At 39.7% G+C, this 16,325-nt stretch overlaps 1 protein-coding gene across 9 annotated transcripts in view; it reads left to right on the forward strand.

Moving 5' to 3' along the window:
- Positions 1-16,325, forward strand: part of RGS7 (regulator of G protein signaling 7) — a 487,753-nt gene that overhangs the window by 445,395 nt on the left and 26,033 nt on the right. For all 9 annotated transcript variants that reach the window (XM_023632432.2, XM_023632434.2, XM_023632435.2 and 6 more), the window contains 5 exons: positions 2,016-2,090; positions 9,372-9,470; positions 11,521-11,582; positions 12,756-12,866; positions 14,133-14,258. In XM_023632432.2, coding sequence (XP_023488200.1) covers positions 2,016-2,090; positions 9,372-9,470; positions 11,521-11,582; positions 12,756-12,866; positions 14,133-14,258 — 473 coding nt within the window. The remainder of the gene's footprint in view (positions 1-2,015; positions 2,091-9,371; positions 9,471-11,520; positions 11,583-12,755; positions 12,867-14,132; positions 14,259-16,325) is intronic.

Here is a 16,325-nt window from a genome sequence, read left to right on the forward strand (position 1 = left end):
CAGCACATATTTGAACATTTTTACTGAATGCCTACTTGGTAATGGTAACGTTAATTATATCTTATTGGGAAGATATGTTTGGTAGTACAGAAAACCAATTTATGCCTAATATTTCACGTGGATGTGGTGCCAGCTAGTGGTCCATATTATACATGTTTCAAAATATAGCTGACTTCTTTAACTAACCAAGGACAAGATGGTCTTATTGAGATCAAAATTGCTTAAAAAAATTTTTTTTAAATATCTGCCGTGTTGGTGAGAACCAACAGAATGTACATCAGAATGGACGTATGAAATGCTTTGTTGCGGTGTAACGCCCTGTGCCAACTTCTACTCAGCCCTGTGCTCCTACAGGGTGATGATTCACATGTCTGTCATCCTGAGTATATTAGGAGATCATTGAGGTATGGATCATGCCTTTGTTTCTGTATCTCACCATTTATTGCAAGATCTGACAATTAGATGCAGAAATAAATAAAAAATTTGAAAAAGTATTGCTGTATTTCATTCACCACAGTGCCTGATTTCTGAATACAGTTATTTCATGGGTTATCAAAAACTAGGTCACGACTTTAATTATCCAGAAATATAGCAGACAACTTTGAGCATCTAAGCTTTTTTTTTTTTTTTTTTTGCTAAGGAAGACTTGCCCTGAGCTAACGTCCACTGCCAATCCTCCTCTTTTTGTATGTGAGCCGCCACCACAGCATGGCCACAAACAGACAAGTGCTGTAGGTCTGCACCCAGGAACTGAACCTGGGCCACTGAAGTGGAGCACACTGAACTTAGCCATGAGGCCGCCAGGGCTGGCCCAACATCTAACCTTTTTTAATCTTCAAGAATCCACTCTTCGGACCTGCCTGGTGGTGTAGCAGTTAAATTCACACGTTCCACTTCGGCTGCCTGGGGTTTGCTGGTTCGGATTCCAGGTGTGGACATGGCACTGCTCGGCAAGCCATGCTGTGGCAGGTGTCCCACATATAAACTAGAGAAAGATGGGCATGGATGTGAGCTCAGGGCCAGCCTTCCTCAGCAAAAAGAGGAGGATTGGCGGCAGAAGATTAGCTCTGGGCTAATCTTCCTCAAAAAAAAAAAAAAAAAAGAATTCGCCCTTTAAGTTAGCTATCAGAGATCTGCTTAACCATTAGCTGTCCTAAGAGGTTCTTTTAAATGAAAGGAAACTGGAGGCTGCTGAGACGTGCATCCCAGGGCCAGTTTAGTATTTAACCATTTAGCCGTTAGGAACAAATTTTGAACTGGCCGATTTTATTTGCCTGGGATGGGAGCAGAGTTATGGAACATTGTCTTAGGGTTCAGTCTCTAATAATGTTTACTTTTAGGATCAATACCTTCTTATTAATTTGCTGATTAATAGTGTTAATAATTGGTTTAAGTAGAACTTTAGATGTCTGCTAATGGCTCATTAATGAAGATTAAAAAGTCATACTCTTTTAACTTTGAGGGTGAAAATTCTAATTCTCTTTGGGACTGCAATCAGATACATCCCTATGAGAGGGAAAAAAATCCTTCAGCTTTGTGCCTTCAATGGTCGACACAATTTCTGGGCACTCACTGCTGGCATTTGTGTTCTAGACATTTGCTCCCAGGGTAAAATCCCTGCACACTGTGGCCTTTGTCCCAAGCTCCCATCCACCTACTAATCTTCTGGGAACCTCTGTGCCCTTTACTACTAGGGCGTGCAACAAGGTCTGGATCCCTGGCCAGTTGCACACTATAATATCAACACTCACTTTCACATGTGAAGCCCGTGCATTTCTTTTCCCGTTTCTCTGGAAGTTACTGGAGCATGGTATGTGAAGGCTTTCGTGTGTGAAGAAGAAGAGTGTGATGTATTTTATGACTGGCTATTGCTGAGAGAGTGGCTGTGGCCATTTAGAAAGAGCTTTCAGTGACCTGTGCAATCACAGCACACGCTCAGGTTCTGGGAGCAAAATGCACTGATCCAAAACTTCACACCCAAAGATTCCTCTGTCTCTCTCTTTTTCCATTTCCAGCCTGGATGTGTAAATACCACTGAAGTGGACATTAAGAAGTCCTCCAGAATGAGAAACCCACACAAAACACGGAAGGTAACATTGACGTTTGTTGTGCTGATCTTGGTAACGACTTGCACTGTTTAGACGATGTCAGTCATGAAATACTTTCTCCTGTTTCATGGGGTATCTTCTAGTATCTTCCCTGTTCCTCTTTGTCACTTGACTGGAAGAAAATCACGCTCTGCTCTCCTGTCAGTCCCTCTCTCCTGAGGAAATAGTCCCATCCTGATCCTCCAGCACGCCCAGGTCCCAAGGCGCGCAGGTAGCTGTGACCGGACCAGTTCTGACAGGAGAGGGATGAGGATGCTGAGGACTCCTCTTCTCTCCATCAGAGAGAAGAGGAGTCATCAGCAGAGAAAGGCATCCCTTTCAGAGCCCAGAGGATGCGGAACAGTGGTTGGAGATATCTGAGAAAAAGTGATACTGATGAGAGAAAGCCATTTTTAGAGAAAAGTCTAAGGAAAAATGGACAATGTAAAGATGTTTAACTACAGATATTGTATAAGGACCCCCTTTAACATCAGAATTTTGTGACACAACCGTAAGATAGGGGTTTATGATCAGTGTCTGTTATGTGGGGGAATACATAACCCAAAAAAGCTATACAGAATTCAGTGGCATTTTAAATAATCTTTTGCAAACATTTAGCAGTAGTACCTACATATTTTTTAAAGTAGCACGTACACAAAAAAGGCATTTTTATTCTTTCCATAAAGATGCTTGATATACATAAGAATTCCTGGCCTGTAGCACCCCTCTGAGGACACAGCCCAAGGTTGGCACCACTGGATTAAAACATTGCACAAAGTTCAAGATCTTCTATTCGATGCCTTTTTCTTCATGTAGTGACAGCATTTTCCAGGGTATGTGTCCCTGTAGTAGGCACTAAACATTTTTTTGCAGTCTTATTTTCTGTTATCTTTTTCTTCCAGTCCTGAAAACATCAGCATCATGTTCAAAGACCCAAATATGGTCTGAGTAACTTTTCTTTCTTTGAAGGCAGTTTACCTTGATGTTAGGGTAAAGAAACCACAGGAGAAGTGCCAGAAACCCCACTCAGATGCAGTGCTCGAAAGCTTCTGTCCCCAGGAACTCTCTGAGAGAAAGAGGCACAGCCAGACCAAAGCAAGCCTGTCTCCAGTGACAGATCCTACTCAGTTCCCTTCATCCTCTGCTCACGCGGCACATCTTGACCGCACCAGGGCCTAGCTTTCTGGAAGAAGATTCAAAAATGCGGTCAGCTGTCCAAAAAGTACATTGTCACCTCTCATACTTTCTGCATTTTGAATAATTACTCTTCGTAATACCTTAATTTGTGTCAAGTTTCCCCAGCAGACACCGACTGAGATATGCTCCGATTCAGAAGAGAAAGTATGAATTATCGAGAGAGAACTTAAAGATGATAGAGTGTCCTTTACACTCTCTTTTTAACACTGTGCTCAGGATTGATATCTTGCCCATGCTTCACATGGCATTGTTCTCATTAGGAGTTTGACGAGCGTTAGTTGGCAGTGTTGCTCTTCACGTACCGTGAGCCCTCATTTAACGATGGGAACACGTGAGGCATAGAAGGTGAAAGCTGTGGAGAGGTGGCATCACTGAGCTCTGTCTGTCTAGGTTGCTCCCTAATTTCCTGGGAGTCAATAGTGGTGGAAGCACAGGGTCTAACAGCCGAGCTATTTAGCGCTAAGAAGAGAACGGCGGGAGTCCTGAAGAACGCGCAGCCATAGCCTGCAGGCCCTTGTTTTCAGGAATTGGAGAACACTGATTTTCTCACCTGTGGATAAATATAGCTTCTCATAGTCAGAAGTGTTAAATTTGCTAGAATCATCACAGTTAACATTATTTTACATAGAAGGTTATGGGACTCTAAGCCACATCCTGGCTTATCTTTTAGAATGATTTCCACTGCTACTTTGGCTCATATTTGGTTAGGAACTGGGACGATCCGTTCAATCAGCAGATTTAGCAAGTCCCTGCTTCACGCCAGGCATGTCCTGGCCTTCAGGTCTTCAGCAGTAAGTGGGACAAGCGCGAACTGGCTCCCACACTCACGGTCTAATGAGAATGCGCACATTGAACACGCAAACAAGTATCCACACATATAAATAATTACCTCATTTTGTTAAGTGTTATATATTAGCCTGCTCCAGCTACCAAAACAAAATACCACAGACTGGGTGGGTTAAGCAGTAGGAATTTATTTTCTCACAGCTCTGGAGACTAGAAGTCCAAGATCCAAGTGCTGGCAAATTCAGTTCCTGGGGGGAGCTCTCTTGCTGGCTTGTAGGCTGCCACCTTCTTGTGTCCTCACAGGGCACAGAGCTTGCTCTGCTGTCACTTCCCGCTCCATAGGATTAGGGTCCCACTCCATGACCTCACTTAACCTTTACTCCCTCTTTCTAGACCCCATCTCCAAGTGCCATCACACTGGAGGTTAGAGCTTCAACACACGAGTTTTGAAGGAATGCGACTCGGTTCATAACATGTTTTTAAGGGACGTTAAGTGGTTTGAGCTTCTAAATTGCCACATCGTGTTTCAGTGAATTCCTTGACGACAAGCGGTAAACTGTTCTGTCATTCTCTGAGTTTCACAGCTCTGTCCCTGTGGGACAGGCAGTCCGTGGGATGGCAAGCCCCAGACAAAAATGGCCAGGCCAGCCGACCACCTCTGGAAACTGCCTTTGCCTTCTGCTGTGAGCTGGGCCGCGCCCATTGCTCCTTCTCTTAGCTGTGTGATCCCCTTCTGTCCTACACTGCTGCTGGTAAGGGGGCAGAGCCCCTGGCCCCTGCTTCATCTTTGAAAACAGATACTGCCCTTAGCTAGAGAGCTGCTGTTCATCTCTTTGGGATTCAGCAGTAATGACATTTCTTGTAATATTATATCATAACAAGAACAACGGACCACTAAACTCCTGACTCAATAAACAAGCATATATACCTGAAGAATATCGGGCATTGGAATGTTATATTTAATTGTTGAATTTCAAACGTTTACCAAATATGTGAAGAGAAGGCTTAGAAGTCTATCTGATTTGAAATATTTTTAAGAATTTTGGATGAGTCAATTTTTAAATCTTTTAAAATCTGTCTTTACTAAAGTACAAAAAATAATAAGCAATCTGTATTGCCTCCAGTCCCTATGAGAGATGATAATGTAACAGAGCCAGAAAGAAATCGGCCGAATCTTGGCAAAAAGTAAGGGACACTGAGTGCCTTACTTTCTTCAGTCCGTTTCCAAAATGTTAACCATAATGGGTCAGGCCGTGTACTATCCAGGGTTCTGTAGAGAAACAGAGCCAACAGGATGGAGAGAGAGAGAGATTTATTCTAAGGAATTGGCTCCCATGATTGCAGAGGCTTGGCAAGACCAAAATCTGATGGGGTAGGCCAGCAGGCTGGAGCCCCAGGGATTAACTGCCATCTGCTGACAGAATACCCCCTTGCTTGGAGGAAGTCTGTCTTTTTGCTCCATTCAGACCTTCAACTGATTGGATGAGGCCCACCCACATTATGGAGAGCAATCTGCTTTACTCAAAGTCCACTGATTTACATGTTAATCTCATCAAAAACATCCTCATAGAAGCACCCGGAATAATGTTTCATCAAATATCTGAGCACTGTGGCCCAACCAAGTCGACACATAGAATTAACGATCTCAGGTTGGACCCCTCTACGTGAGAACAGTGGGGGGATCCTAACACAACGCAGACCTGAGGAATCTGACAAACGCATATGTGCAAATGCAATTGAACTCCTGCTTTGTACTGTTTCCTGTCACCTCAGAACCCCTGTTTCAGAACGACAGTGGACTGTGTCCCGTCTCTCTCTCTGTCCTCTGTCACCTTCATGTGCACACTATCGCACTTAATATTTTAAGCAGCAAATGTGCCTATCCTGGAAAAACAGTTGGCAAATTCATGATTAGATGGCTATTTTTCCTGGTAGTAATGCAGTGGCTATAGCTGTTTATACATAAAAAGATTGGCATTTCCATAGGCAAAATGTGTAAATTTAAGTTTTAATTGTGTTACATGACAGGGTGAACTACTCATATGCTAGAGTAACATGAGTGTTTGAACTAAGGAGTACAGTAGAGTCACAGGCAACAGAAACTCTGCTCGAACCAGATTGAATAAACAGGAGAATATCGTGAAACCTTGGAAATAGGCAGGGGCAGAGCTGGCCCTGGGTCTGACTACAGCCAGGGGCTTGAACACCGTCGCAGCTCTGTCAGTCCCCCGCCAGTCTCTGTGGTCTCTCTCTGTACTGGCTCCTCCACGTGGCACCAGACACGGTCACAATCTATTCTCTGGTTGAGCTGAGCGATCCAGAGGAAAGAGAAATATTCCCCACCATCCCAGTCAGAAAAATTCCAGAGATAGAAAGTTTCCATTTTAAAGCCCCCTCCCCCTGCCAAAACAAAATATGAGAGAATTTTCCTTAGATCACTTCTAAAATATGAAGGAAAATCACACGGTAACAGATTTATGTAGAAAGTCAAGTCCGTTTTATTTAATGAGTAGCCTGTCCAGTATTTGTTTGGATGATACTGTGTATGAAAAGTGCTGATCTAGGCACCATGGGGAATAAAAGAATGCATTAATCAAGTCACAGCATCTTGATTTAGTAATTAGTTTTGTTATTAAAATTCAAAATGGATCCAAATTAGTTAACTTGATTTTTTCCCCAGCTGCAAATCTTAAGACATTCAGATAATTTCATTCCTCTTCCTCTCTCGTCCTCCCTGTTGCCAGCTCTATTCCACCCACCTTGTGCCAATATTTTAATACATTTCCTTTTTCTAAAGACTGCAAAGCTTTTTACATTGCAAATCATCCTCATAACTTGTATGCCAAAATTGGTTCGATTTCCTTACCTGCTTTGTCCATAAAATGAGCTCTGGACATAAAATTGCATTATTCATGGCTATTTTCACTCTAGCCAGGAATCAAAGTTAAAAGCTATCAGCGGTCCTCAGGAAATGCACAGCTCCTGACCGGTGGAAGAGAGAACTCCCGATGTTTATTTGCGTGTAAGACAAAAAATGGGAACTCCACAGCCCCCTCAGAGCCCAGAGCCAGGCTGCTGGAGGCCACCTGACACGATGCCCCCAGGAATTTGGGACTTACATAGCACTTCCTGAAGCCCATGTGAATGCACGAATGTTCAATCTAGCAATCTAGAGATAGACGGTAACTTACGGATCATCTTACCTCTATGACACCATAATCTGTGGTATTTTTCTAGCAATCTTGTTAATTCTTTTTAATCTTAACCAAAAGACTTACTGTTAAAACTGTCATCTATCTTGTCTTATAAGCATTTATTACATGAACTATAGATTCTTATTAAAGAACTTTAAGTACTTAAAGAAAAGTAAGTGTAAATGGAAAGTTCGAGCTTTAGAGTCTTTTTATTTTCTTTATCAAAAATTAGTATGATACAACTGAAAAAATAGCAGACATGGAAAAGTACAGTTTGGGCGTAATTGGTCATATTTCACTTGCCTAATTTTTGAAAAGCAACCTCCACTGGCATGTCACAGTTCAGAAGGTTATTTCATTTAATGAAGTTCAAATGTTAGGAGTAGGAGTCCATATAGGATATTTCTGTTCCTTCAATGGAAATTGTCTCCTTAATTTATATACTCCAGGCCCTCTGCTCTTGCTATTTTTTTCTTTCCTAATATTTATGACAGTTTTAATCACATATTTATTTGTGTGGTTGTTTGTGTAATGTGTTTCCCTTCCACTAGGTTGCGAGTTCCAATGGAGGGGGAGCATGTCTGTCGTTGTTTACTACTGTATCCCTAATTCTTAACACAATATCCAGCATATCGTAGGTGTTCAATACATGTTGAATCTGTGAAAGATAGAAAAGAGAAAGTTCAAGCCCCTCATTTTAGTCCTGTTAATAATTAATGCATAGCGTATGTGCCACTCCTGGGTCAGATGGAAGCCCAGTGACGGGAACTGAGTTCCAAGAGGTTGGAGCTGGGGCAAGTGAGGGGAAATTGAAGGACCTACCAAAAACAGTCTGAATTGGATGGTTCAGATAGGTTAAACCCAAGTCAAAATCTGTTAAGGAAAGGCTAAGAATCAATTAATGGGGAGACACGAGGGGGGAAAACTGAGTCCAAAGAGCCCAGGCATAGAGCCAAAAGGTTGACATTAAGCAGAGATAGGGCCCAAGTGAAAATAGGTCAGGAACAAAACACGTTTGAATTTAGAGATACTGGTAAGGTTGGTGATGGGCCTGAAACTTGGCTCCTTTAAGCATCAGGACCTCCCCTCTTCTGATTTCAAAAGTTTCTTTCCAAACCTACCTGGTAACTTTAATTTTGTGAGCTCATGCACTTCTGTTACATCCTCATCCTTCATCCTCATGTCCAAAGAAAAAGTGCTCAATAGCACATGTTAAAATCTTTATTTTAAAGTAATAATACTTTGATATTAAAGAGAAAGCAATTTGGCCTCTCCTCTGAGTTGACATGTTGGATGTCTCAGCCTCAGTTGGGGATGGGTTTTTTGTCTCATTAAGTTCCAAGATCTTTATTTATACTTACTAAGCAATGAGCCTTCTCAAAAAGAGTGTTCCTAAATAGTAGGTTTGATCTTTTGACAAAATAGTAAAGAAACAATGGGGCATCAAGAATTCCAAAGATACGTGAAATCTTTGGGCTCGCTGATGTTCGCGAATGGCACCAACAGCAAGGCTGGTATTGTGCGGTAAACAGACCACGCTGAGATGGGAAAGTAGGAGCACTCTGAGGTGTCCTTGGTCACACCATCGGAGACCAAACAGCAATGGAATTCTTAACCTAGTCTCTCTCCTCAGTACTCCGTTCCTTTCCTATGTAAGGATCAGGTTACTTTTATCTTCTTTCAGTTTATTAAGTTTTTATTGTATTCTGTATCTACCTCTTTTTATTCTGAAATCAATACTCATTAAGTGTTGATTTAAGTGATGTCATTAAATGATGACAACTGGTGTTGTCATTCCCCAGCTTCATACGGTCAGCCCATCCCCAGATTTTATTATCACACTTACAGTGTTCTCTCCGTATAATCAATGATTCTGTCAACATTAATAATCTAACCACATATTTTTTTCAAAGAGCAGTGCTTCTATTTTACATTCATACGATATTTATGATAGCAGTGCCTTTTGAATTTTGATAAGAAGCTTAATCAAATATGCCGCAAAGCTTTGAGTTACCTTATTGACCATATAACACAAAATTACCTTTTAGGAAGTCTGTGACTGCATATGATGTTCATTGTAACATATTTCTTTTTTATTTTTCTGTAGTCTGTCTATGGTTTACAAAATGATATTAGAAGTCACAGTCCTACCCACACACCCACGCCAGAAACTAAAGCTCCCACAGAAGATGAGTTACAACAACAGGTGGGTCAACCTATAAAATGAACAGTTAGTGGTTCGCAGAGAAGTAGCGATGAAGACCAGATGGTGAATGTTGATAGCAGGTATTTTTAAAAATTATTTGTATGGTTGGCTTTCTCATATAGGAGATTTACAATTAAAAGGTAATGTAATTGTCTAATGTTAAGATATGTAGTCACTTGAAAATGTATCAATATATGGAGATGGTTTTCAAAACTCTTCATTCTTTAATTCCTCCAATCCTTTTCCTCCTAACCAATTTTTAAAAGTCACATACACTGATTTATAAATGCCTCCAATATCAAGAGTTATTTTGTACACCAGAACTCTGTCTTAAAAAATGAAAAGACAAGAGCTCAGTGACATTGAGTCACATGTTTTCCATACCCAACAATCTGACGTGATCTTCACAAAAGAGTTCTTATCCTTGTTTCTATAGTACAGTCATGTGCCATATAATGACGTTTCTGTTAACAATGGACCGCATGGACGACAGCGGTGCCATAAGATTAGTAGCATATAGCCTAGGTGTGTCGTAGGCTATACTGTCTAGGTTTCTGTAAGTACTGCAGGGGAGGAAGAAATTTTCCACCACCCTTCTAGGTTCTTCCAGCTGGTCCAAGAATTAAAGTGACATGAGACATTAACAAGACAAAAATAAACAAAAGTTCAATAACATATATACGTGGGAGAAATCCAGGAATACCACATAACTCACCAAAATGGCCAAAGCCTTCACCTTAAATATCATCTTCAGCTAAAGATGAAAGATATTTGTGGTAGGGAGGGTCAAGGACTTCAAAGGGAAGGAAGGCAATTCACAGGGAAGTGAAAAGGTGCAAACGTTTGGAAAACAAGTGTTTGGCCACAGAAACAGAAGAACACAGAGAGGAGCCCAACCCACAGGCTGTGTTAGGTTCCTCCCTGTCCACCACCTAGTTCATGTTATGCTAATGCGACAGCTCACTTTCTCAGACAGGTTTTTTTAACTGAATTCTTTTAGGCAGTTAAGGAAGAGGTAACAAGAAAAACTTTCCGGGTCTTTGGTTTCTTAAAAATAATCAGCCTAAAATAATCCTCATGTTAAAGAGACACATTCTGGGGTGGCACATTTTGTTCCCCTTCGGTACACTCTATGATGTTCTCACAAGGGCAAAAGCACCGAACAATGTATTTCTCAGAACATATCCCCGTCATTAAGCAAGGTATGACTGCACTGATCTCTAGAAGTCTCTCGAAGTTTGCCGTTATCAATAGTGGTATACAGTCATGGTATATATTACTTCTTTTTTCGCCAATTGATCGATATCACTTCTTTTCTTCACCAATTGAACAATAGTTTTGTCTTCAAGTAATATTTCAAAGAAAACACTAGTCTCATATCAAATAATAGTTAAAAATCTTGGTTGGTTCAGTCATGAGTCTTTTCCCATTCTTTTCCCCTAATATTTTATAGGAAAATAGTTTATCGATAGTGTAATACATACTTTTCTAGTATACTTATAATCACCATGAAGGAAAAGTAGTTAGAGAGTTTTAAATTAAAGTTTTCCATTTGTGATTATGTCCATGTGAGTATTTGTCCTGAAATGTTGATAAAATTATTCTCAAAACATATAACATTGATGCCTTGTTGGGATATTATTAGGAAGCAGGGTTTATTTTGAAATTATGGTAACAAATAGTGAATAAATTTATTTTCTGAATTCAATATTTGAGAGGTAAATGTGATTCTGATTTGGTTATTCACCATGAATAAATGTTTAAAATCTCTATAATACTTTAAAGTTACATTTTATTAAACCACACAGAATGTTCGAGTTCATTGCTGTTCTAAAGTGATATTCCTTATGTTTACATTCAAACAGATCTTAATTTTTTGTTGACTCTTTCAGATCCCTCTGGTTTGATTTTTTTATAGATTTTGAAATTTTTGAATTTTACTGACTTACAACATATTCTTGTTTAGAATTGCCCAGTCTATCAGAATTTAGAGTAGAAAACTGTGAGAATGTCATTGCTTATGTAACTTCTTCTTTACCTCTCTTTTCAGATAAAATATTGGCAAATACAGTTAGATAGACATCGGTTAAAAATGTCAAAAGTTGCTGATAGGTAAGTATTTCAAGATGTCTATATAAATGAAAAATATTTTATGACAAATGTGTTAAAAATGGTAAGAGACCTGTTGGGAGGGGAGCTAAGATAAATAATTGGAACCTCATAAGAAATATTTTGTTTTTGTTTTCTGTACATAGAAAACTTTCAAAGACCTCTTGTGTTGTAGCTTAAATGACACAATGATCATTATTGTCTTAAATCTCTAGTGGTCCAATCCTTGTGCCACCAGAATCAGATACAGAAGACCATTCTGAGGAGTTGAATCTTTTCGCTCCTGCTGGGAGAAATGAAACTTTTAGCTTACCAGATTCCCTTTTGGCAACTTAGAGCCTCTGCAAATTCATCTTAACATTCACATTACTCAGCTACTGCATGACTTCAGAATTTGAATTAAATTGAGATTTTACATATTTTCCTTTTCTTCATTTAAATCTGTTCTTAATGGCATTCTTGTTCTTCACTTTGGGGCATTGCCAAATCCTAACCCTCAACTTCTTTCCTCTCCTCTCTCTTTTTTTTAAAAAATATATATTTTTGTCAGGGCTGGTCCAGTGGTGTAGTGGTTAAGCTTGTGTGCTCCGCTTCAGTCACCCGGGGTTTATGGGTTCACATCCTGGGCATGGATCTACACACCGTTCATCAAGCCATGCTGTGGCAGCATCCCACATACAAAATAGAGGAAGACTGACACAGATTTTAGCTCAGGGACAATCTTCCTAACAACAACAACAAAAACCTTTGTCAGTGATTCCTCTTTTCTCTTATTTCTGTAAATACTTTTGTTAAAAGTTCCCTTTTAATCTATTCTCCAAGTTGGCTTAAATCAGTTCAGCTGTGGGTGGACAGGTTGACCAAGGATTGGAACTGACCCTTAGCACTGCCCTTCACACACTGACCTCTTACATTTTGCTTCATTTTAACGGAGGGATATTGACTCATATAGCTTAGGCATGGAGAGAGATGGAATCCTCAGCCACATCTGTCTGCCAAGAAACACAATAAGCTGATGCATGTAAGTTATTGAAACTTGCAAGCTGCCATTGGATTTCATTCTATAAACAAGAAACCACTCTTTGGCCAGACCTTTTTAGATTCTGTCCCCTACCTTGGACTGGGTATAACGTCAGCCAGAAAACTAAGGAAAATGAAAATGTTTTTTCTCTCTAGTCTGCTAAGTTACACGGAACAGTATTTAGAATATGACCCATTTCTTGTGCCACCTGACCCTTCTAACCCATGGCTGTCCGATGATACTACCTTCTGGGAACTTGAAGCAAGGTAAGTGACATTTTCTTTTCCTTCCAAATATTTCACCTATTTCAGAGTCTAGGTGAAAGAAGAAGAATCCTATACCTGATTAATTGTCATTTTAAAGGTGATTTTACTCTGTACCTACATTAGCCCATGATATAAATTCCTTGCTCAGGGTAATGGTTTTTGAAATGTAGGTATTTGCATTTGTATTAAGATTTGCATTTCCAGAAGGACTGGCACAAAATTGGAGGTGAAATGTTTCTTGGAAGACTAATCGGAGTTGAGAACTTCAGTTCTTGAAATTTAGTTCATTGTTTTTAGCTTCCTTGAAAATCCAAATAGCCACAAAGATCCATGTATTCAAGTAAAACGAATGCTAAATTCATACTTACTTAAGCCCAATACAGGTATGCCTTTATAAACTCAATTTTAACAGAGTGGACTTATTATAAACACCCTAAGAAAAACAGACAAGAGACTGACTTCTTAAGAAAACCAAAGCACAGTTTAAGCCTCCCTGATTTCTTCCATGAGCTATAAAAGTGAAAAATTAGATCATCAGCGTTGTCAGATTCATAAAAAGATCACTGCATATCACTTCACAGAGTGAGAGGTTGGTATTCTTTAGCCCTTCTCTAGACTGCATTCGTGACCTTTTCTTTCTTTTACATCCATCCAGTGGTTCGTAAATGCTTGACAAGTGCAGAACCGCTCATCCTTAAGTTCTAGATTTTATAGATGAGGAAGCTGGAACCCCCAAATGTTGTGAGTCAGCCAGGATTACGTCACACATTTAATCAATGGCAGAGTCATAAACTAGGATTAGGCCTTTTGGTTCCCAATGCGTTTTCCCCCACTATGACACAGCACGAGATTGCATTGTGTGGTGATTAAGAGATTGGGTTCTGGGGTCAGAATGTCTGGAACATTGCCCTTCATTACCTGTCTGACAGTGGCAAGTTATAACCTTCCTTACACCTTGATTTCTTCATCCATAAAATGAGAATTATACAGCATCTATCTCATAAAGTGGCAGAAAAAACTAAAAGTGCGAACCTGTCTAGAGCACATAGCACCTAATGTTCAAGAAACGTTGCACTTTATTATCAATGCCTAACTTATACCTTACTACAATTTCATGTGAAGCCATTAATCAGAATGGTTTTTTTCCTGAAAGATAAGTTAAAGATGGGAATTTCAAGGCATATATAATTTTGAGGGGAAATGTAGTAGCAGAAAATGGGACTTGTAATGAAAGGAATGTATCTGACTTTGTTCTATCTCCTATAGCAAAGAACCAAGCCAGCAGAGGGTAAAACGATGGGGTTTTGGCATGGATGAAGCATTGAAAGACCCAGTTGGGAGAGAACAGTTCCTTAAATTTCTAGAGTCAGAATTCAGCTCAGAAAACTTAAGGTAAGACGTGTTGTTCAGCTCTTACACTGTAAACCAGGAGACCTACCTGTGATGTGTCTGGTTACTTTGGACTTAATAGACCAATTACTCTCCCCCAACATCACAATGATGATCTGAACCCACTGAATTTCTGCCACTTGGTGGAGGAGAGAAAGGTAACGGAGGCAAAGCCTGTCCAACATTATCAATTCCTTATAAGGGAATATTTTTACACTGTCTCTTGATCTTTTAACCAAATAAATTTGGTGCATTTGAAAAGGACTCCATAAAGAAGTGTAATGTAATACTTAGACTCAGGTTTGGCAGAGTGGGAATAGCCAATTATGTTTATGCAGTTAAATTAAAATATCACCTATTTACCAATATTGGTCTTTGCATATCACTTCTCAAGTAAGATCTAGAAAAAGAGACTGGATGCTCATGTCAAATAACTTGGACAAAACCATGGGAGTAGCTCATTGACTTTGCACATTTAAACGCAGCCTCAGGGCATCCGAGAGCAGCGCAGCATTGAGCTGTTAGTAAGGGAGGGGTGCACTGTCTGCCCATCTGTTGTAAACATCATCCTAACATATTTTTGAAATTTTTCTAACTTGAGGCACCTGGAAATTGAATTTTTAAATGTGAGACACTGGAATAGATTTTAATGACTCTATTTAAGATCATTGAAATGAGTGATAACTTTCCACTACATAAAACTGTTTTTCCATGAGCTCTTTCATTCATTATTCTTCTGAAACACGATACCCTAATTTGCTTTCCCAAGACTTAGGCAGTCCTGTGAAATTCATCTCCGGAAAGGTCTCGGCATTCGTTTATTTTCATTGGAACTAAGCAGTGCCAAGTAGTGTCACATACCAAACCATTTGGAAATATGTAGAACTTTGGCAGATGTCCCATGGATTAAGCAAGATGACCACAGACAGAACCTGGAAGAAGTGAATTATCTATGCGTGCTTATCATGGCTTATTGGGATGGAGCTCCCTATTCTCTCAAGCTTATGGGAACCCTTCTCGACAGGGCTTTCACAAGATCCACAGCTGCTAAACATTTTTATTGGGCCTGTTAAATAACATTTCCTATATTGAGGACCCCTCATCAGTTATTGAGTACAAGAATGCATTTTTAAAAGCAGAGATAAAGGATTTTTTAGCCTTTTAGTGGATGCAGAGGTAGAGTTCCCTCTAATTTTCTAAGTTTTTGAAAAAATGCTAATATCATGGGTATCATGATGAAGAAATAAACAAGTAATGAGCCTCACCAGTATCACCCAACCAAATAAAAATGGTTCCCATCTCATTAAAATTACGTCTAGTGGTAAATACAGAGAAGAAAACAGATCACAACACAAAATGACGGGTGTTTGCATCAGAGAAGTACAGAGGGTTGGCCAACCCGGAGCTGGAGATCAGCAAAGGCATCCTGGGGGAAATGGCTTCTGGCCTGAGACCTGGGTGACAAGGAGACAACAGGCGGAAAAGGAAGAGGGAAGAAGCTTCCGGTCAGAGGGAAGAGCATGTGCAAGCTCTGTTTCATGAATAAATTGAATCACTGCTGCCTTACTAGATCAAGCCTCAGCCGTTTCTTATCTCGATAACGCTGTGCCACACTAGTTTCCCTGCTAAGTAATTACGTATAATAAATAGTACAGATTTCATGTATATACACATATATACAGTTCTTGAGTATCTACCACATGCCTATTATATGTTTCCCTAAAAGATAGATAGATAGATAGATAGTACATAGAGGATAGAAAGATAGATACAGAGATAGGTAGATAGATAGATGATAGATAGGTAGACAGATAGACAGATAGATAGACAGGTAGATAGATAGACAGATAGATAGATAGATAGAAAGATATAGATATAATTCTCGAACACCTACTATATGCCATAATATGCTTTATATCCACTACTTTTGTAAGTATGCTGCGTTATATTTTGTATTCATTTTTCTGGTTATCACACATCTAATTATCACAACAGAAATGTGTAAATATTCTTGCCCCACTTTACAGAGAAACAAAATATGTCTTGGAGAAATTAAGCATCTTGTCCAAG

This window comes from Equus caballus, chromosome 30 (assembly GCF_041296265.1).
Source record: "Equus caballus isolate H_3958 breed thoroughbred chromosome 30, TB-T2T, whole genome shotgun sequence".
NCBI lineage: Eukaryota > Metazoa > Chordata > Mammalia > Perissodactyla > Equidae > Equus > Equus caballus.